The 26,577-nt window shown below is 40.1% G+C and overlaps 1 protein-coding gene across 8 annotated transcripts in view; it reads right to left on the bottom strand.

The window, feature by feature from the left end:
• The window catches only part of meis2a (Meis homeobox 2a), a 78,353-nt gene extending 71,014 nt beyond the window's left edge, over positions 1 to 7,339 (bottom strand). For 2 of the 8 annotated variants that reach the window (XM_030718302.1, XM_030718307.1), the window contains exons 1-6: positions 5,754 to 5,884; positions 5,325 to 5,551; positions 3,553 to 3,694; positions 3,202 to 3,252; positions 2,652 to 2,702; positions 2,004 to 2,153 (exon numbers count right to left, since the gene is read on the bottom strand). In XM_030718302.1, coding sequence (XP_030574162.1) covers positions 2,004 to 2,153; positions 2,652 to 2,702; positions 3,202 to 3,252; positions 3,553 to 3,694; positions 5,325 to 5,551; positions 5,754 to 5,762 — 630 coding nt within the window. In that variant the 5' untranslated portion in view covers positions 5,763 to 5,884. Of the gene's footprint in view, positions 1 to 2,003; positions 2,154 to 2,651; positions 2,703 to 3,201; positions 3,253 to 3,552; positions 3,695 to 5,324; positions 5,552 to 5,753; positions 5,885 to 6,040; positions 6,878 to 7,178 lie in introns of those variants that run through there. The other 6 variants (XM_030718303.1, XM_030718301.1, XM_030718306.1 and 3 more) reach the window with 6 other exon arrangements.
• Positions 7,340 to 26,577: the final 19,238 nt, after the last annotated feature.

The following is a 26,577-nucleotide window of genomic DNA, read 5'->3' as shown; positions in this document are numbered from 1 at the left end:
TGCTGAAGAAGTTAACTATTTATTACAAGGCTTTTAGATCATGACTGCACTGCAGTTTCACTTTCTTTCACTTTCTGCAAATATTATTTCCACTCAAGTGTCATGAGGTGCACATATGTTCTCACACACTGCACTGTACCTCTATTTATTAAAAATAAATAAATTGGAGCATGCATGTTTCCATAAATTGTAGTCATTATTAAAAATCCCTTCTCTGCTCAGACACAGCTCTAAAAGCAAACAAGGGGGTGGGGGGGCGACTCTCTCCTGCTTTAGTAAAATCCAGCCCAGCAGTTAGGTATAATAAAAAGTTCATTGGTGCCACAAAAGTGAAATAAATCCCTCAAACTTAAATAGCTAATGAGGTGGTCATTTCAAACAACTCCGCGATAAATAGCTTGTCATGCAGCTTTCTTTGTTTATTGCTGATCCTTATTTGCTTTATTGGCATATTTAATTTTCTAATTATCTAAATATTTCTTACAAGTGGACTGATGACAAAGCTGGTGTCTGAGCACTGGAGGCACCATTGGAAATTGGCTTGAGTGCCAACCATCTGCCATGAAACTAAACAGGCTAGTTTATCTAATCTCTGCACTATAAACAACAGCATGCCTCATTTCTACACTTGTGTTGGAGGACCACAATGTTGCCGTTTTGACCGTTTCTGAAACCAGCATCGGGCTAAATATGCTTCAGTTCACCTTGTGTGACGCGCTGCGCAGGCGACGGGCTTTCATGGGGAATCCACTAGGACTATAGCCAGACCCAACAGATGCAGCGCAGAGACTTTGCATAACACTTAAATCTGCTTTAATTCCTAATAGGCTTGGCCTTGTGCTGCACAGATATTAACTAGTCACTTTGTTACACTAGCCGCCCAACCCACCCCCCTCACCCCCCCTCACTAAAACATTAGCTTTATCACAGGCATAGAAGACGCAGTAATTCACAAATATCAACTCAGTACTACACTGTCAGCTCAATCCATACTGCGGGGGGTAGAATCTGTGTTTATTACGCCGAAAATGCACAATTTAAACCAGAGAATCGATCTTCAAATTTAAAGCTACTGTACTTCAGGTGCATATAATTGAATTTAGCATTATAGAGCCTCCAGCCATAAGGGGTTGGTTGGGGGGGGCAGAGGAGAAAGCAACTGCAGAGCAAACCACACGGCAATCAATACGAAACAATTAAACACATTAACATCAACAGCAATGGAAGGCCTCCAGACGAACCATCATATGCCTTGTGAACTTGACATTGATGGTAAGCCTTTAGCTCTGAGATCTCTTTCAATAGGCTACCACTTTCTCCACCTCTGCAGCAAAATCCACAGCTTTACGCGCAGGCCATATTCAGCTCCCACAGCCCCAAATATAAAGCCCTTTTCTTTTTAAATATTGGCCTAAAGCTAAAGCTTACCGCTGATACCCTGCTTTAACGCTAAACCTGCGTAACAGATAATTGCCTCGCGTTTTTTTTTTTTTTCCCGTCTTTTTGTTTTTTTCAGCGTGCAACTCTCCACAATGCAGGGCAGCGATTTGCACACGCGCACGCGCACCCTTTGTCACGCGCAAACACACACCCACACAAGCCTCCAGCACGCAAGCAAGCACGGACGCTTTATGCACACATGGCTGCCCCTAATCAAAAGACTAAAACAATAACTCACTCTATTGTATCACATGTAGCTTTTGACCTTAGAACATCGATCGGCAGATTTTCCTTGCAGAACAGAGCATGCTCTATTTACTGATGGCACAGCAGGGTCACACACACTGAGCAGAAGCTAAGTAGCCCTAAAGTTGGCTTTATAAGATAAATCAAACAATGTGGTTATTCAAAAAAAAAAAAAAAAGTCGATCACTCAAATGCATTGTCTGTTGAAAATTTTAAGTGTTCAGGTAGGCCTGATATTTAGAAGCAGATGCGCACGCAGACATGGACAAAAACAGCACGTCACAAATTATGAACATAATAAAGCTCGTGTTACTCACGTGATCTGCAAGGTTGGTCGACGATCCCGAGAGTTCTTCGTGATCTGATTTAGAACTGCCATCCCGTTCGTCAATAACTAGATCTATTGGCATTTTTCCTTTCAAACAACTGATGTACCGGTGGCAAAAATTGTCGCAGAGCTCGTGCACCTAGAAAAAGGAAGAAAACACCTTTTTCAGGATGGGGAAACGCTTCAGCCAAGTCCAAGAATAACTGCAATTAAGAGGCATTATCGGCGGCGAGGAAACAATAGTGAAATTGTTGCAGTGCTTATTATTCTCCTGAGACCGGAGCAACAAGTTGAACGACAAAAAATAAACAGCATGCCGTAAGCTGGCGAAATAATGAGCAGCTGAAACCAAATCTGCAGATCAATAACAATGAGCACCGTGGGCAAAGAGGTTCTAACATATTTTATCAATAGCCACTTCATCTGCATCAATAGTTGGCTAAATAAAATAGCATATTTTATGAAAATGAACATCTTCAGAACGGCTCTCAGTGGATTTCATTTTTCATATCCGTGATATATGGACAGCAGTGATTTCCTCTGAAGCACATTTAGTGGTATCGCTTATACTACAGTCATATTGTGCATGTGGCAGGTGACGTTAAGAATGCATAAAGATATAAAAAAATTTTTTTACCTTTTCTAATTCCAAGAGGTGAAACCGTAATACTTGTATGGCTTGTATCATCTGGAAAAAAACGAGCAAAAGAACAACAATTAAATTACAAAACTGACAGGATTAATTACATTTTTTACATTGTGATATATTGTGCTATAAAAATTGAATCTGCCGGTCCTGAGTGCACCACAGCCAGTAAGAGTATATATATATATATATATATATATATATATATATATATATATATATATATATATATATATATATATATATATATATATATATATATATATATATATATATATATATAAACTTGTAAAGAAAGTTGCCTCTTACAGTTCTAATAAGTGATTACACAGTGGTCAGCTGGGCCAGTTAGATGGGAAGATTGAACAATGACAGCGGCAAATGTGGTCGCACAGCTTCACTTCAAAACTGACCCGACATCTGTGCGGAAGTCTAAATCATAGGTTCACATATTTACTTCGAGATGCTGTGGACAATTCAGAGCACCGGCGCAGAGTAACCACACCGAAGAGGGAATTGGGAGACAAAGAGGTGCGCTTACCAAATTGTCCAGCTCTGGATTTGATGAAAATAAAGGTTTTTCTGCTCGGACCTAAAACAATACACCAAATGTCAAAGTTAGTTTGGCATGAAATGTGTGGAATGTGCCTCTATTTTTATGCTGGATTGTAACTTGATCATAGCTGCAACTTTAAATTTGGAGGAAAAGAAAAGACAACTTGTGCATTAAGTGCAAATTCTGTAATTAAAAATATTCATAAATTATATTTAAAAAAAAAAAAAAAAGAACAGGTTTTTAATTGCAAAAAAAAAAAAAAATGAAGCAAGCAGAAAACTATTTTCCATGACGCAGCCACACCATCCACAAATATTTTCAAACAGCAAAATTGACCTGTTTGGCAAAGACTGCAATGTCCTCATTGAAGGAGTCTGAAGAGCAGACATCGCCGCCTGCTACGCCGGGCTCCCTCGGAGTACACGTCGCCAACTCGCACTTCTCAAAAACCAGTGCGAGCAGTGGAAATAAAGGGTGACTGCAAGAGGGGAAACACGGCCTGAGTACAAACAGCACACCGGCTCTACAATGCCCACTGTAAAAAATGTCCAGTCAACCTGCCTATCTGTCGGCTCCCTGCTCTTCAAATTCTTACTGAAACTAAAAATAATAATAGTAACAATAATGCGTTTTACCTGTTTTAAATAGTTTTACTTTTATTCCGCTGTTTAGTTTTTACACACTGTTATCAAAACCAGTCGTATCATCTCAAAATAAGGACGGCAACAATTAAACAGTATAAAAATTCCTCTTCGTAGTTTCTTGCATTGTAAGGAAAGTACACATGTACGTGAACAACCGCGTTTGGTACATTTTTAACATTTGAAGTTTCATATGTTATTAATCGACTTTAGACAGACATTTCTTGCAGTGCGAAACACAAAAGACTGAGAAGTGAACAAAATTTAAAGCAAAACACAAAACTGACAGCCCGCTGATTTCAGTGGAATTTAAGAAATTAAGTGGTCGACAAAATAAAATAAAATACAGAGTTGCACTAAAGATGTCGTCACTGAAGACCTTATTACTATTATTATTAGTTTCACACAGGCCTACACGTTCATCGTTTTACAGAGGTGAAATGTGTAAACTAACTTCCAGTTATTCCAGTTATTCAACATGTTGAAACAATCACTAAAGCACATTATAATTTCAGCAAAACTCTCATTTCTCTAACTAGTGCTAAGGAATTAATCTGACCCTGGGCTGTTAATTAATCGTGATACATATATATATATATATATATATATATATATATATATATATATATATATATATATATATATATATATATATATATATATATATATATATATATATATATATATATATATATATAAAGAGAGTCGACTCTATTTCCCATGTGAAAAAGTAAGAAAAAAAATTGATGAGCTGGATTTACTCTGCAACTCTGCACCACATCCCAGATTATATCGGGATTATAGCACTTACTGTGTACGTATTAGTGAGCATTATCTGTAATCATATTTTTTTTAGGTTTGAACTCAGCAGTAAGTAGCCCGGCAATTCTTACATTATTTTAGATGAATGTGATAAAATTATAAAGACACCCAATGCGTTGTAACGCGCTCTTTGTGTATGTGTGTGTATGTGTGTGTGTGTGTCTCACCACAAACAATTTTTGAAAACATTTGCAACATTTTTTGCAAGCTGGAACAAGAGCGTTTAAATAACTAAAGCCTGTGTTTACGATGGAACAATAATAGTCTGCAGCAATATTAAGGCAGACTTTGCACTTTGGAACAATGTTATGATGTTAAAAATAGTTTTTATTATAATTCCTCGCAGTCTGTGTCTTTCGAGGTTGGACTATGAACACTGAGCTTCCATGTTATTCTATATCTTGTATTTCAAGCTTCAGGCTCATACTCTTACTTACTGCATGCCTTGTACAATAAGTGTAAAATTACACATCAACAAAACTCCCCTAACCAACAACAGAGCTCCAAAATTGCGCTCAAACCTGCACAAAACACTATTTAATTTAGTAGTGGGAGACAAACTCCAAGAAAGCAAACTTGAATAAAAGCTGCAAACTTAGAAAAAAAAAAGTGTATGAGCGCGTATAAGATCCATGCAAACCTTACCCATAAATTTGATCTTTATCCCTCTTTAAAGCGTCGTTGACAGCAGAGCCCATGCTGGTGGGCATAACGTTTGGATGAGGAGCGTGGGCTCCGTAGTGCTGGCTGGCGTGCAGCGGCGGTCCGTGGTTCAGGTGGTGGACCTGGGGAAGCGGCCGGGGAGCATGCGGGTCCCCGTACATCGACGCTGGGACTCCATCCATCCCACCATAATGGGCCAGCTCATCGTACTAGGATTTAAAATTAGAACAAAAGTCAGCTGACTTTCCGGTTAAGCTACTTTTTTTTTTAAACAAATGTGAAAAGTAAAGCATGCCGTCTCATTCTGAACAAACGCAAAGAAGAAACTAAAAAGCGGTCGCAGTGAAAAATACACTGCAGCCAAAGCAGAAAAGTGTCATATATTAGATCTGCTACTCGGTGTGTCATTACCAAAAACATTATAAGTTAGGAGCTCCGCGACACAGAGTTTGGTGGTTGAATAGAGCGAATTAGTTTGGAGTCCTCTGTGAAACTGCTCCACGGCTGCGGTGGAGGCTGTCGGTAAAAGCAGAGGCTGTCACTTTGCTTGAAGAGTGAGAGCGCTGCAAAAATGTCAAATATAACCGCTTTGATATGAATGCTTTGTAAATTTGCCACCACCCGACAAGAGGTTAGCGATACGAGGGCCTCCCTACAGTGGATTTGAACAGGTAAGTGTAGCAGATTTAAAAACCTACCCTTTGCGCCATCAGGCTGCGCTCCAATAAACTCCTGAATCTGTCGTATATTTAATATCCCAGTCCCGGTTAGAAAGTGATTTAGTGGCAAGATTCCTTTTTCAACCAACTTTGCGAATTCTCCTATTCGCCAGTGTGGTTCAGTTGAAACCGCTGCATTAGGGAGTTTTGCAATTTTTCTTGTTTACCCTCTTTCCTGGAAAAAAAATAAAAAATGCGCCAAAGTGAAGGTTACAATCGGCCCATCAACAACCTGCATGTAACTAAACTGTCGTGTCTCATGGCTTTTTGCCACTCCAGCTGTCAATCAAAGCCAGAGGTTGTCAAGGTAATGAATGAATGACGGTTGGTGATGATGTTCAAGAGAAGGACGAATCTTTTTAGTCCGTTTTCATCCCGCAAGTCCGCGTCTCCTTTAATGCCTCCAGATCTCTATCTTGTTTTATTATCACTGTAAAAAAAAGAAAAAAAGCAGTCGAAATTAAGAGATTGCGATTCAGATCTTTCCTTTCTTCCCCCCGTAGGTATTTCGTCTATCTGGCGAGACTGAGATGAGTGAGTGTCAGCGAGTGTTGGCAGGTTGGCTGCTAGCTTGCTTATAGAAACAGAGTCAGTTCGCAGCGCTGAGCGGTGGGCGAATGAAATGACGGATCCCGGAAGTAGTGGTGGCCATAGCCAGTCCTACAGCAGCTCCAGAAAAGAGAGAGGAGAGACCAAATCTTGTGATATGCAGAGTATATGCGAGGCACAGGGACGGCTTCAACTCCACACTGGGGGTAAAAAGCCAACGCAGAACAGCTCCAACTCCCACCCAATTCTTCTTCGCCGATAAGAGTCCTAAAGAAACAGGAGAAAAGGTTGAATGCAAGAGGTTTACTAGAGCGGACACTTCTTAACACTTCGGCTACAAATGCTCCGAGCTGAACTAAACATAACACTGACTGAATTTATCTGCATGAATTATGAAAAAAATAAAAAAGTTAGATTTAAAGCAGAATTGCGCACTACGAGTCCAAGCTTTTACGCACGGCAAAATCTTTAACAAAATAAATATTTTAAATCCTTATTGTCATTGATAGAAAGCCATTAACAAGAGATCTTATGAATGCTGAGTTTAATATATGAGCATGACGCTTACTTGTTATCTGTTTTGTGGTTATAAGCCGGTGTGCATACTCAATATCTCAGTAATACCTCCTAATCTCACTGCTAATTATTGCTCTGGTCTTTTTAGCAATTAAACGGCGCGCAGCACCCCTCTAAGCCCAGAATGAACTTTTCCAAGCGGAAAAAAAGCTTTTGTGGAGAAAGTAATTTTGTGTGCTTCTTTCGTCCAATCCCCTCTCTTGATGGAAACTCGTTCCTTACCTCAGAGTAGTCAATTATCAAAGCTCCCCAAGATCATCAATCATGTGAGGAGATTGAAGTTTAGAGGAGGAGCAACGCTCCGGCCATCGATTGCAGTGAAGCCCTCTTTGGAGCCTGAGCACTTTTACGCTCAAAACAGAAGCAGGCCATCTATCCCCTTTAATATTTAGGTCCATCAGTGCTAATATGGCATCATGGCTGTATTGATAGGTTCTCACATAAAGGCTCCATTTATTGCTCCGTGACATTTTTGATGGTGGGAATTAATTATTCACAGGTTTGGATTAAGGTAGACGCACGCTCAGGGAGATGGGCTGTGGCTACTGCTGGAGGGTCAATAAACTCTCCCAACAAACAAAATATAAAGCAGAGCTGTTCAGGGTCGATTACAGAAATAGCAGTTTTTTTTAAAAAATGAAAAAGATTTAATAAATGAAACCGTGACAACAGTTATGTTTGTTGGCATAAAGGGGGGTGGGAAGTGTAGGACTGCAGGGTTTGACAAACGGCTGTGTGGACATTTCAACGTGCAATACCCCGGGAAGGAGCAGCAGAGCGGTGCGCAGAGAGCCAAGGCATTCACCGTCTCCAAGTCTCTCTCACACTCTGTAAACACAACCAGCCCGGCAGGCTCTGCTATTGAAGACTGATATTTTCATAAGCTAAATACTGTCGTTCACATTGATTTGTGCACTAACGCTTGACTTTTTTCATCCTCCTCCTTTGGACAACCATGGTAAGTAGCATGAACCTTATTGTATCTACTGCTTTGTTGCGAACGCGCGTCCTTTCGGGGCGCAGCGTACGGAAAGTTGTGAGGGTGAACTATAAAAATGCAGACAAAAATTCATATTTTTTAATAAGCTTAGGTGAGGTGTGAAGCATAATGCGTTTGCAAATCAAAATCCTCGCGTTAATTTTTACGTTTATGTAGTTTTAGGTCGCGCAAATTTCCTTTTTTTTTTTTTTTAATTCACATTTATTCAGAAAATATGTGATTTGCCCCGGAGGAGAGTGATGTAAACACCCGAGGAGCGTGTGAAAATAGGAGAAGCTAATTATGCGTGTCCAATGTACGGCTCCACAGACACACATCCTTCCCTATAAAACTTGCAGCAATGACTCCCAACGACGTGAAATTTTAGACTCTTTTCTTCTGTGATAAATTTATTTGAGTAATTAATGAAAGCCATAAACACAAGACTTCATAAGTGACAGTATTTAAATTATTAAATCCGCTTAATAACAACTTTTTTTATGTGGCATGACACAAGTCGGTGTTTAATTTTCCAATTTCATTTTAATCATCATTCACTCAATAGTTAATTAAAATTAATTTTCCTCATAAACAAGACATGTGCCAACCTAAACTCCCCTGCTTATAATCTGACCGCGTTTACAAGGAAGATACCTCCAGGAGGACACCTATCACAGATTATTAGACTTTTTTAAGTAGTTTTGTATTTCTTCAAGTTGCGGCTCTTTTCAGGTGGACAACTCCCGCGCGTTTGCATAAAAAAAAAAAAAAAAAAAAAAAAAAAATCAGTAGATGGCATTAACAGGCGGTAAGATTTCATCTGGTGGTGTCAAATTGAGGTCAGTTTAGGGTTAAAGCTCTCGGTGTCCGTGTGGGACATGGCCAGCTGCGTTTGGATTCATTAGGGGGGGGAGAGGATCCATTTCAAGGAAAACACTACTGGGACGGTCACCAGACTAAAGATCCACTGCATGTCACATCCTAAGGTGTACCAGGACCGCCTGCGCGCCACCCGAGCACCAGCACTCAAGTCCCACTCCTCTGTTTACTCTTCGCAGGACTTACAATCCCTCTCCCCCTCTCCTGCCCTGCAGGGCTCGGTTGTTCACACACACAAGCCTGTTGCTAAATATGGAGAGAAATGCATTGTTGATTTAATTCCCTCAAAAAGATCACTGATATGAAACGAGCTTCAAATCCTCTTAGTGACCTTAAACACTCCTGAAGAAACAATTGGCCCTCAACCGCAGGAACAAATAAAATCGCCCTAATCTTGTTTGTAACTTTGTTCTTCTTTGGCCCACTTCAGTATTTGAGATTATGTAAATTAGCAAAGCTAATGTATAGAGAGGCTGAGATAAGACTGGATCATAGACTGACTGCAGGAGAGGCACGGAAAATACAAACCCTGCAATATGCTCGTGCTCTTTTCTTTTCTTTTCCTTTTTTTTTTTTTGCACAAGTTCTAAAAAAAAAAAAAGAAAAATTAAAAAACAGGTCGGATGGCAGAAATTTACTTCAGTGTTTAATTTTGCGCTCAGTAACAGCAACACATTTCCACATTTTCCCGATGTCTCCGGTTCCAAAGGAGGCAGCTAATTAATTCATAATTATCAGCGCCACACACCTGGCCTTTTTTTTTTTTAAGATTATTTTATTCATGATTTGTTTATGATATTTTGGTCCCTCTTTGTTTTCTTTTTCCATAAAGCATTACCTCAATCCTCTGCGTCTGAACTCTTTTTGACCCCGGAGTGAAATGTGACTATAGGGTTTCAGAAAGCGGAGTGAGCAACTCAAATACTTGTAAAAGTTTCGCGACTAACTGTAAATTCTTCAGCTCCAAAGCCTCATTTTCCCCTCCACCGATTCTCGGAGCTTGGTGTCAGAGGGTTAGTAAAGGGTGGAGGAGAGAGAGGGAGCGAGAGAAGGGGAGAGAGAGAGAGAGAGAGAGAGAGAGAGAGAGAGAGAGAGAGAGAGAGAAAGAGAGAGATAGAGAGAGAGAGAGGCCAAGACAAAACGTAACTGTGGCTTCCCACCCCGCTCACAGACTCGGCATCAAATGCGCTGCCCTCTAGCGACACCTGGCGGCCGCAGCGGATTCCGAGCTGTCGAAAGGTTGGCCACAAACGCGAGAAGGCCCACAAAATACACCAAACTTAATTAACCATATTAACACGAAATAAATCCCCCCAAAAATGACCACACAAATGTGTTTTAAAAATTAAAATTAAAGTGACTGCAATCAAACAGTTTAATCTGGAGGCACCGGTGGGTGTAAATCTAAAATTGAACTTTGAAAGAATGCAGGTTTTTTGTTTTAGTGACTTTATCTAAATAGTGCATGGATTTGTTTTTTTATGATCTGATATTCATTTTTTTTTTTTTTTTGCCACGCTTCGAAAAAAAATTCAGTTTAAATGTCTGCAGCCTTTATATTTGATTCTATGACAAGACGGTCACTGTGCCACACAAAACAGAAAAAAGTTGGCTTTTATCAGTCATGATCTATCTTTAAGGCACATTTATTTTGAAATATCGACTTTATCTGAATTCTGAGCTTATTTTGAAATTAACTCATTCACATAAATCTAAATCAACCGAACAAAGAAGACCAACAGCAATTAATGCTTTATGCTATAACTAACCTGAAAAAAAAAATACACACTGACGCTCATATGCTTATTTTAATAATAATATAATCTGAAAGTCATTATTTGTCTGTTATAAGCGTTATTGCATGCTTATTTGAGAAGCATCAAATTAATAAATTTAAAGTTTCAAAAATTATCACCCAAGAGAGGCTTTAAAAAGTCAGTAAATCGATTCATATCGTGATTTTGGAATCAACCACAGTAACTAGCAATTAATTATAAAATATTATTGCTTGAAAATTACTTATTTTTTAATCTTCCTTATGCTGAAAAAAATCTATCAGGTATAAAATTATACATTCCCGTATTTCCCCTCAAACATTTTTTTGTTCAAATATATAGAAATATTTTTTTTCCCAGTCAAACTACCCAGATTGGTAATATTTCCCCTCCTCTGTCTGCAGCCTCTCTGCAGAGTCTCAGCTCTGCTCGGCTGTGACACAGTTTGAGCAGGTCACCGCCGAGATTAGAGCCCGTCGTTAACGCCTGCTCGGATACACCAAATGCGGATTTAATGAGCTTGCATTGGGTGTTTGTCCCAGAATACCTGGTGTGCATGCGTTAGTAACGCCACAGACCGTAATCCCTGTGTTTTCCCCTTAACACTTGGCTTTAGGGGCAGCCTAAAAGCACTGTGCAGATTTGACGATGATTTTTTTTTTTTTATTGTTATTATTTCAGTTAGATTGAACAGGTCGAAGCCTGTAAGTCCTGTATCCAGCCACATTACCACATGTAATTGAGAGAAGTTTAAGTGGAGGCCGGGAAACCGAGGAGTTAATAGCGGTGACCCTCTTGCTGTGCCTCTGTCGCTCATCATTTATCAGGCTTAAGGGGCTTAAACAGGCAACACAGACCCACCTTTTATTACATATCAAACCCTCTCTCCCTTATCTGCATTATAGGAAATACATGCATCGTTGCCCGTTATGCGGATTTGGAAATAGAAACACGTCCAATAAAGTCGCCCTCCTCCGTTGATCAGAGGAAACGTGTCTTTAGGCGCCACAGAGACACCCCCAGCGGTTTAAGTCTTTATTAAATTATCTTAATTCCCCTCTCCACTTTGAAACGAATATAAATGTGGCTCTTCTGTTGTTTGTCCATCGCGGAAGCGAGGAAATGTAAGTGCGGAGGTCCGCCATGGTTCAAGTATGATTAGGGGATGAATAAAATTGTAAAAGCAGCCTCCGAGTGCCAGCGAACCTGTCCAGAGCGGATATAATGCGCGCAACATTAAAACTCGAGTGTGCTTGAATTTCAGCGTGGCTTTTTTTTATATATCAAAATCCAAATACTCTAAAAACTATCCACACAAGTGGCTGCTGCTTTCTTGGAAAAAAATAATAAAGGTGAAAACGTCCCTAAGACAAGATATAGTTAGCCACTCACGTGACTTCCGTAATTCTGCTTTAATTATAGGCAGGCCATTAAAATACCTTGATCTAGTAATCATGCCTTTTCTCAAGATTTGTGTGTATGTGTGTGCGTGCATGTGTGTTGAAAAAAAAATGCTTTTATTTTTTAAAATTGTAGCAATAAAATTCATCTTTAATATTTGGGTAGCCTACAGGAGAGGATTTTTTAAAATGCTGTCACAGTCTCTCAGTTAAACTTCAGGTCCATGCCTCAGTTGTCTGCTGATTTCCTCCGAGGAGAGCTCACTTAGCCTGAACGCAGCTGCATTCACGTGGTGCTGCGGGGTTTTATATTCCAGTCACACAACAGAGTAAACACTGCTCTCTTATTCAATAAACATCATTGATAAGGCCCCATATCCCAGCTATTTCACATCCTGAACTGCAGCATCAGCATTTAAAAAAAAAAAAAATTGTTAAAAGAGAAGACGTTACATTTTTTTATTAAACATATTTTACCCTCTAGAACATTTTTTTTTCTTTGCTGTCTGAAAATTTATTGTGTATTTTGTGACTCTTGTGGCTTAATTATTAATTCTTGAATGTAAATGAAATTAAAACGTTTCAAAACTCTCATTCGGTTCACTCTCTTTTTTTTTCAGTACTTGTGAAACACACACAAGCTTGTTAGCAAGTTTTCTTCGAATCACTCCTCTGTCTCATACAAATGGTAAACGGCCTGCACAAGTTGGGGTTTGCGGTGTTACCCAAAGACCGTGGAGGGGGCCAGGGATCGACCCTCCAACCCTGGGATTACTTGACACCCCGCTCTATCCCCCCATAACCATGAACTTAAGTGCGTCTCTTTGTAACCTGCACGGTCTGACCTTTTGCTTACGCCCTTCACAGCATGGGACAGCTCCTCTAGAAAAAGCACTGCCGGACAATTTAAAAACAAACCAGACTTGCTTAACACAGTTTGCCTCTTACTCGCGACTCCCCTTGTTTGTAATACTTGGAGAAAACAATGCAGGTAAACAAATGCAGATGGTTTGTTTGTGTTTGTATGTTTTGTTTTTGTCCCGTTGCCCCCCCCCCCCCCTGTTTATACGATCCCATTTCCATCTTCTCTCACAGCCCAGTACACCCCCCCTACCCCCCACCCCCCTCTCCTGAAACTCCCTCCAATCCTCACTCCCTCCCTCCCTCTGCTCTGGTTCTGCAGGAGTTCACATGATCAAGCAAGGTACCCACGTAATTACCTGGCATTGTCAAATAAAGCGACCACTGATTCAAATGAGGAGTGAAATATCAAAGACCGGCATTGCCTTTGCAGCCACTACTTATCCGCACAGGAGACAGAGAGGAGATCTGAGAGCTCGGGGACCTGCAGGGAGGCAACAACAACATTCAGCCTTCCCTTCCTAGATAAATATCACCAATGGGAGCAACAGACCCAAACATGCCCAGGTTCACTACCAACAGCATATTTATTTGTATAACATATCACATTTATCCGTTATTAGCTTGTGTATCCTTTAAAGTGGCCACAGTGCCACTTTAACAAGATGGATTTTGCTGTATCTCTGGACCCTCCTGATGTGCATCCTGCTGAGTCTCTCTCAGAGGTCAAAGGTTGGAAATTTATGAATGGTATTGAACTCCGAAGCAGTCACAGGCAGCACGGTTATGCTGGAGCACTTATTCTACATTTCTAGATCACAGACAAAGGGAGGCATAAAGATAAGGCAGTCACCAGGATTAGATCTGAATAGTGCATTAATGTTTGGCAGCACAAGTCCTCAGCTGATTTAACTGCAGAACCACATAATCACTTATAACGAGGAGTATTTGTGTTTGATTTTCATCTTGCTCAAAGTTGTACAGGCGAAAACTTTTCTCTTTTTTTTTTTCCCCTTAAAAACACCACACATGCTTTTTCCTCCCACTGCACAGCACGATTCTTCTTTCACTACATAATTTAATATACTGTGTAATTTCTCCTACACCTCTATTCAAGCAACCCTGACAACAGGACCTTTGACACTTTGACATATTAAGTGGAGGTCGGCCTCAGTGAACAATGTCATTGCTCTGGAAACAGCACCTAAAAAAAAAAAAAAAAAGTCATTTCTAAACCCTTCACATTTGAAGTAGACAAGCGGCATCCTGGGATTTCTGTTCAGCACAGAGAGAGTACCTGTAATTTGACTCGCCACGTCTAAATGGGAGTTGAATAGGTTACATTGTGCATCAACAAATAAAATGCTTGCAATGCTTTAGTGAGTGTTTTTCATGGTTGGAGGCAAAATGGGGTTTGCGACGATATTTGAGCGTTTAATGCTATAAACACACAGACTTCCCTCCCTCTGGCATACGGATGGCTCCCAGGGACACTTTGCATGTAAATATTCATAGAATGATGAGATGGGCGATTAATTATTAAGCACAGCATAGAAGTGTAATACTTGAATTTTGTTTTTTTATTTGCCGTAACTGAGGAAGAACATTTTAAGGTGAAACGAGCCATATTTCAGAAAACGCTTCTTCCGGTAAGGCAGAAAAATGAAGACAACTCTTGAGAAATAGAGAGCAATAATTATCAAACAGAACATGAGCAATATCTATGAATATACATAATTAACGTCATAGCTAAAAGGCAAAGAAGGTTGATGATAACAGCGGCGCGCAGAAACGTTTCTCTTACATCAAAATTAGTGGCACGGTCGCTCTAAAATGAATAACGTGAAAGTCTGAGAGCTTCCTGTTTAACTTTCCAGGTGAACTACGTCAGCACGCATTCCTGAAGCTTTTTTTTTTCCTCTGCGCAGCTTTGCGGCCTCATGACAGGCTGTCACACTGTGATGGTGCTCGAGTGGGGCCACCAGTGAGAGGTGGTTAGAGGTCCATACCTGATCTTCAAATTTGACAACTAAGGAGAGAGCTGGGTCTGGATGGTTTGGCAAAGGACAAGGAAAGAGCAGTGAATATTAAACAAGGTCTAATTTTATGCTCATAATATTTGCTTGAGTACAAAAAAAAGCATTATATAGTTTACTCAGACTATGAAAACCATTGTGAAATAAGAGTTTTTCCAACAATGAGCAGATAAAAATAAATACCATCCTACTGTCAGGTGCCACTGACAGAAGTGAACCAGTGACCCACATCATTTGTGTGGACATGACTCAAAGGTAAAAAAGGACACTGCCATTTGGTAAGAGCCTCGCATCCCTGCCATTCAATTAATTTGTGCCCTGAAAAACTCTTGACGGGAAATGAATTAGCAACATTTCCCTAGTTGATGTGGTCCTTTAAAACCCTCATTACGCAAAGGCATTGTATATATTATTGAATTTCTTAGAGGAATATGCAACCAAGGCTATGTTCATCTTATCATCACTGAGTTGTGATATTATAATCAATTAGCATGGATGAACTAATTGTCCAATCTCTCACTTGCTAATTAACCCAGGAAATATAAATGGGACAAACTAATGCACCATTTTTAAAGGGGGATGCACAAATTGAGCTCATGCTTTAGTTAACACAGTTGGTTTCTTGAATGGGTTCGTCAATATGTATGAGCTACATCAAAGAGCACAGACAGAAATGGGGCTCGCACAAAAAGCCCAACACATTTTAAGATCCAGAATATGCAAATGCATCGGTTCTTGTTGAACTCTGGTGTTTGCATAACATCGGGTGACACAGTCTGTGAGAGCTCTTCTGTGCCACTTGTGTACAGACTACAAAACACACTGTCCTCTGGGATGTTTTAGTTTAAAAAGCACCGTAAATATACTGAATTTCGCTGCCTCAATGTGGCTGAAATTATGTAACCGAATGTAAAGCAGGATTCGAGGCTAATGTGAGCTGATCGTTATCACTTGGTCACATGGAGATCATGTGTGATGTGTATTATTCACGCTGCGGTTAGACAAAAGGTTGTCAACGTTTCTGGTACTGTAAGGCTGATGAGATTAGAGCAGAGCAAAAAAGTTCACAGTGACAAACAGTGAATGAGACACTCCAAGAAAATCAGTGGGATGCTTGCTTGTGTAACTCTAGACTTATGTTTCCAGGGAGTAGTCCTCGGCTAGATTACAGTACAGATGGTGACTAACTGCCCTTTAACAAAAATGAAAGTACAGTGAACAAACATGTCTTTTTTAACCCGGAAACATTAAGACAGTTCATTACTTCAAATTTTAAAGACATGGAAACATACGATCATGCATAAAAACAAATGTCACGCTCATACAAAGCTGCTATTTGTTTATTTACAGTAGTATAAAATAAAGAAATTGGCCCCCCAAAAAATGCCAGGCAACTTTTTTGTTTTTGGCTCTCCGGTCCTTTGTTCTGTGCTGTTGTCAAATTTGAAATTTAATGCTGTTTTCACCTGACTCTATCTGTAGAAAAGATATCCCACATTCTCCTTTAATATTCACTGGTGGTTAATTATTAAAGGTATGTATTTGAATTATAAATATACTAGTTATACAGAAGTAGGCAAAGCAGGCATATAGCCTGAGGCTAAATTCCTCCATTACCCATTATTTTCCAGTCTGCCGTCTCCATATGCCTGCCTCCTATCCCTATGTCATCTCCAAAAACACAGAGACATTCCTTTGTACTTACCTACCCCTCCCCACTTTGGCCACCCGAAAAATCTCCCCCTCCATACATATGTGTGCTGTTTCCTTGAAGTAGGATGTCACACTTGTCTTAAATATAATGAATCACTATCTTCAAGGCATCCCTGGATCCCAAACACTCCCCACAGAAACCTGCCTAGTCCTCCCTCGTTTCGAGCCTTCCTACATGTCACAAATCATCCGTTGTGGAGGGCTCTCCACTAAATCATTAACATTGTCAGAAATGACTGGGCCAAGAGTGGGAAGAGCCCAGAGATGCAGCAAAGGCGTGCGCGCATGTGATGGGAATATAGAATGGTAAACAAAGACACAGCCTTATACCCGGTCTTCCTTTTCCTTGCCATTCCCCTTTGCCTCCTCTTTTTATTGTTTTTTTTTTTTCTTTTCACTTTCCCCTTTCATGGGATTTCTGAACAAGAGAGAAGTACAGTATGAGGAAAAGTAAAGAAACTGTCAAAGTTTAACAACTCACGTGGAATTCTTAGCCTCCGCTCTCTAAACTGCTGTGAGTTTTTCCTCAGAGTTTTCTTAAAGCTCTTCTTTGTAAACACAGTTGAAAAAAGTAAGTGCGGCGAGATTATGTCTCTGGACCATTTTGATAAGGAAGTCCAGCATTGAGCGGATAATCAAAATCATGACTTCTTTTCCTCAACTGGGTTAACTAAAACTGTGGCGGCTTTGTTGTGACAAAATGATAATTCTCCTGTCATGCAGCATTATAGTTTGTTCAATATACAGAATATATGCCATTTAATGAAATGCAAGCTCCTCGTGCGATGCTACTTATCAGCCGCTTTCCCTTTAATGCTATAGCCATACTTTCATCTTAAGTGTACACTCCTACCTATGGTATCATCCATCAAAAGGATTACTAATTTTCCTTCAATTTCCGTTGCTCTCTTAAGAATCTAAAGGATGATTGATAACAGATGAAGGAAAAGCACAGTGGTACTGTTTTTAACCTTGCTCAAGTCATTAATCTGCTTTATACCCATGAAGGTAGTAAAGGAGACAATGAATTAGTCATTAAAGCACAGGTCAGTTTATTAGAATTCCTGATTGAACTGTAAAACGACTTCTCCCAAGATGCCCGAGCAGAAGGAGGAATTTGCAAAACCGGGGAGAAAAAAGGAGCTGAGCGAAGCAAGCAGAAGAATTTGTGCAGGAGTGCATTTTCTCATGAAGAAAATGACAGAGGGGTGTATCGGGAGCCGTCGCTGACCTGACAAAATAATGGCTAATTAACACGCAGTGTGTATCTGTACAGTCTAGTTAAAAAAAAATAAATTATGTGCAAACTACTACATGAAAATCATCAAATGGTTAGGGCTCGTATTCATAGACTCATAGAAATGCATGTAACTACACCAAACCTGAAGTGCAGCATTTGGCCAAACTTGATTCATGTCTGTTGCCGATTTGAATGCTGGCTTATATTTGTCACTAATTATTAGTAATGATCAAATGACTGGCAAAGGGGTCGTGAGACCTGACTAAGAGGATGTAATAGATAAGATCCAACCAAAACCCAGTGCAGTGCTGGCAGTGTTAAACAAGTGGATTTAATTTGTCTTGGGGAACAAATTTGCGATAATTAAATTCTGCAGCTGCAATAACTGCAAGTGTGAAAATAAACGAAACTAAAATTTATAGCAACGATCAACAATTTTGTTTTTTAAATCTCTAAATCTGTTCCTGCCAGAAAATGATCAGAGGAGCGATGTTTGCATAAATCTGCTGAAAATAGCTGGTATTAAGCAGCGTAAAGTTTAAGAGTTGCAGTTTGGAAATGCTACATTCCACTCCCAACAGCCCGGATAAACACATTTCCCAGTTATGAGAATCCAGGATATGACAGCTGAGATATGCCATTATTAGCCAGCATTCTCAGGCATGTAAACATCTTAGTCCATTAAATGGTGATTTTGTGGCCTGCGTAAACTCTGTTTCCATGGCAGCAAACATAATATTGTTTATTTATGTAAACAAGGGTGTTTGTGGATGGGATATGAAGATCAATATAAACAGCCTATCCTAAATGACCTGAATGGGGTTGTGCTGTTGTGGAATATTCTGTTATCATCATGCATCACTTGCAGCATGCAGGATGGGTTTTCAATTTGGTAAAAAGTGTTTATTTTATAACCTGCTTGAACTGTGAGCTGTTAGATTGTTTTGAGACCAATTGCAGCTGGAGGGCTTTCAAGAGCTGATTGCAACGTGTCATTCTTACCAGGAAGGCCACTTATCACAGTGGCCGACTCCCGAGGAGCTGGCAGGGCTTTGGGGCTCTCCACTTAATGTTTTGTCTATGACACAAGAAGTGAACTGCATCAGTTTAAGGAACGCCTGAAACAGGCACACCAGGTGCTTTGAGCATGTGGGCACACAGCCTTGACTTGCACTGTGGTGGTTTCTTGTTTACAGCCATGTCTACAGACTGTCACCCCAGTCTGTCTTACTCCGTAACTAAATGGAACTTTCATTTCCTGGTTTGTAAATGAGTCTCTCCCTCTGCTTTTGTTTGATATTTATTTATTCAGTTTATGTGACAGGAACAATGCACATTAATCAACATCTCAGCTTTCACATCACTGTAAATGTGTCAGACCCTCTCTCCCCTCTCTCTCCCTCCTCTCCTCCCTCCTTCCCTCCTCTCACTGCCGTTTCTCCTCTCCTTCCCTCACAGTGCAGTAGCCTCAGCGTAACTCCAATCAGCAAATCAGCACCGTAACTCTAATGAGTGAAATTGCTTATGAGGGGAATCTGTTTCCGATGGCGGGCCCGATGATTAATGTGCACTGACAACATGTCTTTCCTCAAGGAGCTTTGCTAGGCTGTGGCAGATGTGTGACGCCACCTCCTCAAAGATGGCCTGCTCTTCCTCTGAAAGGCCGACATTCAAAGGGAGAGGGATTAACTGGAAATGCTTCTGTGGAAATTATGTAAGCTCAAGTGTTCAGGGCAGCCCAGGACTGAAGAGTGATAAAATACTATTAATAATAATGATCGCAATCTTACTTTGCTTTTCTTAAAGTTATGATATGCATGTAAAAGCAAATGTATACACTGCACTGACACAACATCAGTACAAAAGCCCATTTATCCAACTTGGAAGTGGTGTATATTTCCAAGTATGTTATTCTTATGGAGCACTTCAGTAACTTAAACTTGCTACATTTGCGGTGTTATATATTTAGAGAAGTTTATTAGCAAGTGAAATTGGATACAAAGGAACTATTTACACCTTCGCTTAAGCTGGCTGAATGCATTATGTTAACATTTGATTTTTATTTAGTATAATTACCAGGGATGCTGCAAGCACAAGGTTGTTGACACTTGGAAGTCACAAATTCCACATATCTCCAGCTCAGAATGACAACGGGCTGGTATGAAAAAAAAATTTTTTTTTTTCCCTTTTTTTTTTTTTTTTCCAATGTGGTTGCTTGTAATTGCAGTCTAAGTGATGTGGCATGAACCTGATAATACGCTAAGCCGTGGTTGGAAGGTAACACTACAGGCAAGCTGAAGGTGGTGATTTGCTGCATGGTGTATGAAGCAGATCTAGCTTTACACCTACACTCAAACTTCAAATGCAGACAAGTTTAATGAAGCAAATGTTTTTATTTATATAAGTGTTATAAGAGCATTTCAAGCATATATACTATTCATATTCATTTGTGGCTATTCAAGAGTTGATTTTAATGCAGTTTAAATGTATTTTTTTGTTTTATTTTGGTTGTCTGTTTTTTGCCTTGATGTGATAAAGCCTTTAGATTTTTCAAATATTGTATCCACTAGCTAAAAACAGATATTATCCATGCCATGATATAAATCTAGAATTACTACCTTGCTGTTGTATGCCTTTGCAAAACAGTTGAATTGCAGTTTACACGGGGCAGCTGTGGCTCAGAAGAGTGTATCGCCTAAGCTTCCACGTGCAGATTGGAGAAGCCGGAGATCAAACTATCGACCCTTCAATGAGTAGATCATAGAAGTGCATAGGAAAAAAAGCATTGCATATAAGTGTGTATGAACCGATGAATGTGACTTGTAGTGTAAAAGGACTTCTTAGGAAGAGTAGAAAACTGATAAGTACCAGTTGAATTAACACCTTTATCTGTCCAAACTGACACATATGTAGTGTTTACTATATAGGAACATTAAAGTGGGTCTTGGTCTATCGCTTGTGCTGTGATGGTGGTCTTACCGAGCTCAAATTAAGAAGTGTCACATGACACATTGTTACATATGAAGGGAATCCAATGGCTGGAGTTCAGCCTCCTGCTTCAGCTGCTCAGCTGTTTCCATTTCATCATGAGTGTACATTTCATCTGGCTCCTGTTAATGCTGAGAGATTGCTCACAACTAATGAGCATTTCTGAATGTCTTATTAATGATACATGAAATCAGCCATTTATTTAGACAACTGCTTTAAACAAGTAATATGATAGCACCAACAAGCACACTCTTCTGCTTGCTGTGTTGGAGCTCCAGTTTAAAAAGATAGTTTAAGCCATATATCATCTGCAATAAAAGTGTCCAGGATACATTTGAATCTTTTCACTTTGTAACTGTATTGGCTGAATAGCGCGTGATGAGTTTAGATTAATAAGAAACTATTCATCTCCACACTTACCACCGTAACCATTCTCCAAATTACATTACACAGACTCTGAAACACTTATCCTTGGTTTGTAAGGGTCTAATGTAACATGCACCATTATCGAAGAATTTCTACCTAACGACCCAACTAACCCGAACACTCCTTTCTTCATTCCAAGCTCGCAGATGAGATGAGACCCCACTGAGCCAATGAGCTTCAACAAAACTGACTTGATTGCCAGGGATTTAGCGTCAATGATCCTAGAATAACAAGGAGCATATTGTACCATCAGCACAGGGTTGCACAGCCGGGCTTGCTGCAGGTTAACAGGCTTTCAGATGCCTGGCCGCAATGATGGAGTTAATGATCTCATGATCCAGCAATACAGGTGAATAGATAACCATATGGGCAATGGGGACTATGAAGGAGAAAAATCTGCATAGGAGAACAAGTGGACACCTTACAGATTGAAAAATGTGTAAAGGTATAATGAAGAGAGATTTTTGTATCATATCATTATACTGTACTGTTAAATATTTTTTAGGCTCACAAGGTGAGAGCGGTTAAACAGCTACAGAGTTAAACATACAAATGCACAAGAGATCATGATTAGATCGTGAGATACTAATAAAAAAATAACTATGGCATTGCGTCTATGAAGCGCATGCAAAGTATCAGCTTGCAAACAAGTCATTATCACAGTGAGACCACTGACGTTGTTACGCATCGCTGTCAATATTATGAGTGGAGCTTCAGTACTTTGCACAACTCTATATGAAGTGGTTTGACACTCCCACTAATTGTGTGCGACTTTTATCAAGCATTGAAAATTCATTTCTAGTAATTTCCTCTGCAAAGACACCTTGTCAGCCTGTCCCTGCCAGATGCCAAAGTGGTGGCGAATGAGTGAAAGAGAAAAAAAACAGCTCATTTTGATTATGAAGATATGATTGACACCAAAACAAAGAGCAGTCATAGTGCATTGTGCATTTGTTTTTAATTTTCCACTAGTTTTTAATCACAATATATGACATCTGTCACCGCGAGGCCTCCGTGCTGTGAGTGATGGAAAAGGCACATTTGTGGTGGGTGCACAACAGTACTGTATGTTCATATATGATGTTTTCTGCTTGTGTGCATAAAAATGTCTGCAGTAAAGACACGGTTCTATGCATCTATATGCATTTTTTTAGTCTGTATGTATGTATATAGGAACATGTGCGTGGGTTGATGCTGATAGGACAAAAGCAAGGTAGCATTATCATTACTTAACATATCTGCCTGCCTGCGACCACCACTCATAAGCTTAGTCCCTGTCGCTAACCGCCTTGGGAGTTCAGATAATGTTCCGTGGCTGACAGAAGACAGGTTGATAGCTGTCAGGGACAGAAGCAAAATAGATGACAGGATTTCATTGGGGCACCTCTAAGGCGCATTAGGGACCTCCGGATCCCAATCCCCAAACATGCAATGAAGAATCATTTTGTCACAAAGGCACAGGGTCGCTCATCACTGTCTAGTGCATGCCTTGATTAATCGTAGGGATGGATCAACATTATGTCCTATTCAGGGAGATGCTTAATTGCCTCTGCCATCCAACTCATCCATTGCCCTAATGATTGTGCGTCTGCTCCTCTGGACACATGGGTAGTCTGGCGGACTGTATCTTAGCAGGACAGGACCCCCTAAAACATCATCACCAGCTGAGAGCTTACCCTCTTCAGACACCTTTACCTCCCCCCAACTGCGAATATGTGGATAAATGGAGTCAGCTTCATCGCCCGTAGCCCTGTGTTTATATTCACAGCAGAATGTCTGCGAGTGTTAATGTATGTAGATTTCATTTCTGATGAGTGATTATTTGACTGCTCATTTTGCCTAAGATTTATGGCACTCTCTCTATCTTCTGACTGCAGTGCCACTCTTATCTTTAATAAAAGAGATGAGGACATTAATCAGGTTTTGTTGGCGGCCCTTACTAAGACATTAAATGTATTGTATGGGGTGAGTAAACACGCTTCACATCCTTCTCTCTCACAGCAGAGGAAGGAGGGTGAGAGACAGACAGAGGCGAGCGAAAAGGAAAAAAAAAAAAACCTCATTATATTTATCATAATTTCACATCTGCTGTTTTTGAAGCAATGTACCATGAGCCCATAAAGTGTATTACAACTGGGCATAAATTCAACTGATTTGTGGCTGGAGTAGCTAATTCCTTGAGTACATTTTAGAAAAACAAGCACTGAGCCCTGAAATTGCAATTCCATAAAGGCTTTAAATTACTGAGTACAGAATCAAGAACTTGCCTGATGTGCTGCGCATGGTGACCGTGTTATAGGGGAAAGCAGCACTCCCTAGATAGAGACAATAAAACCTGAGATGAGTGAGCCATATACTCAAACAAAATAAAGGAAGAGAGGGTGGGCTGGCTACAAGATCAGGGGAAGTGACTATCACACCCCTTCATCTCATTTTACCCTTTTAACCATGAGGATGCATTTGAGAAGACACATTTAATTTTCTTTGCCCATAATATCAATCTCTCCCTACTTCATCCAGGAGGAAGACCTAGTGCAGGGAAGCCAACACTGCATACAAAGCCTCCTCATTCAGACGTAGTAAAAATGATACGAGTCTCATCATTAGCACAAAGGGGAGGATGTGTACTGCGAGACACTCCTTAGCAGCCAAAACCGAAACAGTCACACACATTTCTACCTATAATATGAGCTTGTGCACATACAGTCTCACACACACACACCCTCCATTCATTCATTCATTCATTTTCCAGAATCACCAACAGATATTTATGCTCTTCACTTTAACTGACTTGTATGACTATGTGATGCCTTCTCCACAAATTTAAGAAAAAAAATAAATAAATCAGTACCCACATTTTATACAAAAGCATTACTTTGCTATCACACAAATTCAAGGCGTCACGTTGTCTCATGGCGTATTAATATTTCATGTCATTCCTACTCCTTTCCCTCGTGCACTCCCATTCTATCACCTACTCTGCCCACCTTCACTGTGTCTCACCTCCCCACATTCCTCCTCTTCTATCTAGCGTCATTTGGGATCACCATGAACAAGATTTTCATATCAGGTAAATGAATATCTTTATCACACAGGCAGAAGCTGGGATGCTCAGGGAGCTAGAGAGAATAATCACACAGAGCAAACAGTCTTGGGAGAAACAGAGAGGCACTCAGTAATAACAACCTCTCTCAGTCTCTGACACTGCTCTCTGTGTACATCTAAATAGCCTGCTTACTGTGGTGGATGCTGTGGGATCAATGGCTTTGCTGTGGCTTACCGCTGACCTGACACCTTTGAGGAGCCCACAGGAAAAAAAAAAAAAAAAAAAAAACACACATGAAAGGATATTTAGATGTTACAACACGAGCCATGACACTATACAAGTAAAACATAAATGCCATGTTTGTTTTAATAATTGAGACATATTGGCCATATTTTTGGCCACTCTGGTAACGTGACAATCACTCAGTCCACAGCTTTGATTCCTGTCATAATATCTCAGCAGCTACTGGAGGGGTTGCCATTCAAATTTATGGTCTAAAGATGATTAATTCTACTCACATTAGTGACTTCTCCTTTGGTGCCACAATCATGATGTCATTTTTGTTTTTCAGTAGAATATGCTAAAAACTACTGTATGGATGGCAATTTAATTTTGTTCAGATGCTAATGGTTCCAGATGGATGATACCTACAGATTTTCTAGGACTCCTCTGACTTTTTAACAAGAACTGCACATCCCAGCTAGTGGCACAACTACCAGTTTGCAGTAGCCAGGAGATGATAACTATAACGGAAACTAAATATAATCACAAAGACTACAAGGTGTGCTGTATTTAAAAATAACTGAGACAGATAAAAGTAATTTCAATAAAAATATAAACACTTTAAAACAATAAATTAATTGCTGAAAAAGCTGCAAGTAGAGTTGTAAGTTCATCGATATATAGCTCACACAGAGACTGGCATTTCTGTGTGAAGTCTATTAGTTATTGAATGCACTGCCATGACATCTGGCACACACCTTCATGTAACCTCCAAAATGCAATTATGGTTTGTCCAAAATACAATCTACAAAACTCTGTAGCCACCCGCTGGTTTGTTCATTATGGAGCCTCATGTTGAGCTTTTTCACTGTCACTTGGTGTTTTGAAATCTGATGTGATGACCGAGATGATGGATTTGACTGTGACATCGTACACTCATTGGCTAAGGACTTGAGATGGATTACTTGTTAGTCAGAGTGCATATCCTGAGTAATCCTCAGGTCACCAATCCTCTGCCACAGATTGGTGACCTGTCGCAGGTCCTCTGGCCCTATGACCGCTGGCACAGGCCCCAGCTCTCCTACAAGCCTGAATTGGATAAGCAAAAGAAAATAGATGGTTCTGTCTATAATCGCCACTTTACAAAATGAACTTAATGTTCAATATGACCTGAAACTAGCAACATAGGTGTTTACAAAAGTTACAGAAAAGGAGCCACGGTGTATTTTCCCATAGATTTCTACAAAACTGGAAGGCTTTTTGCAACCTTTGGCTTCTTGCATTGATTTCACCTTTTAGACCACAAAGCTGCGTCCATCTTTTATACCATCTATGGTTCTCTTGTAGGCTATAAATAATCACAATAATAGATAACCATTAATTGTTCATGGCGGGCACTGGTTGTTGCTGGTGTTTCTGTCTCTTGGTTTTCCTTCCCAGAGTCTAGGTTGGGTTGGACAGGCAGGGTTCCGCTTTTGGGTGGAGTTGTCATTGTTTCCTCCTCAGCCTACACACCGGTTGCTTGTCTTCCTGAACTCCCTGCCGGTATTTAAGAACCAGCTCATGCATCCAATCTTCGCCAGATTGTCTGCTTTGCCAGTATTATAGTCAGGCTAAGAGTAATTATTCTAGTGTATTGTGTTTCTCAACATGCTCTCCTTGCTCCTCCTTTTAATTCGCCTCCCGGTCGGTCAGAGTAGTCACTGTTTTTCTGAATTGGTATACTTTTGGAAACCAATTTTTGGAACAGTCCCTGTCTCACCACCTGACTGCCCTCCCTCCTACAACCTCTCATGAGCAAGCCAGTCCCCCCCCCCCCCCCCCCC

The sequence above is a fragment of the Archocentrus centrarchus genome, chromosome 22 (genome assembly GCF_007364275.1).
Source record: "Archocentrus centrarchus isolate MPI-CPG fArcCen1 chromosome 22, fArcCen1, whole genome shotgun sequence".
In the NCBI taxonomy this organism is placed as follows: Eukaryota; Metazoa; Chordata; class Actinopteri; order Cichliformes; family Cichlidae; genus Archocentrus; species Archocentrus centrarchus.
This window is presented reverse-complemented; position numbering and strand designations above follow the sequence as displayed.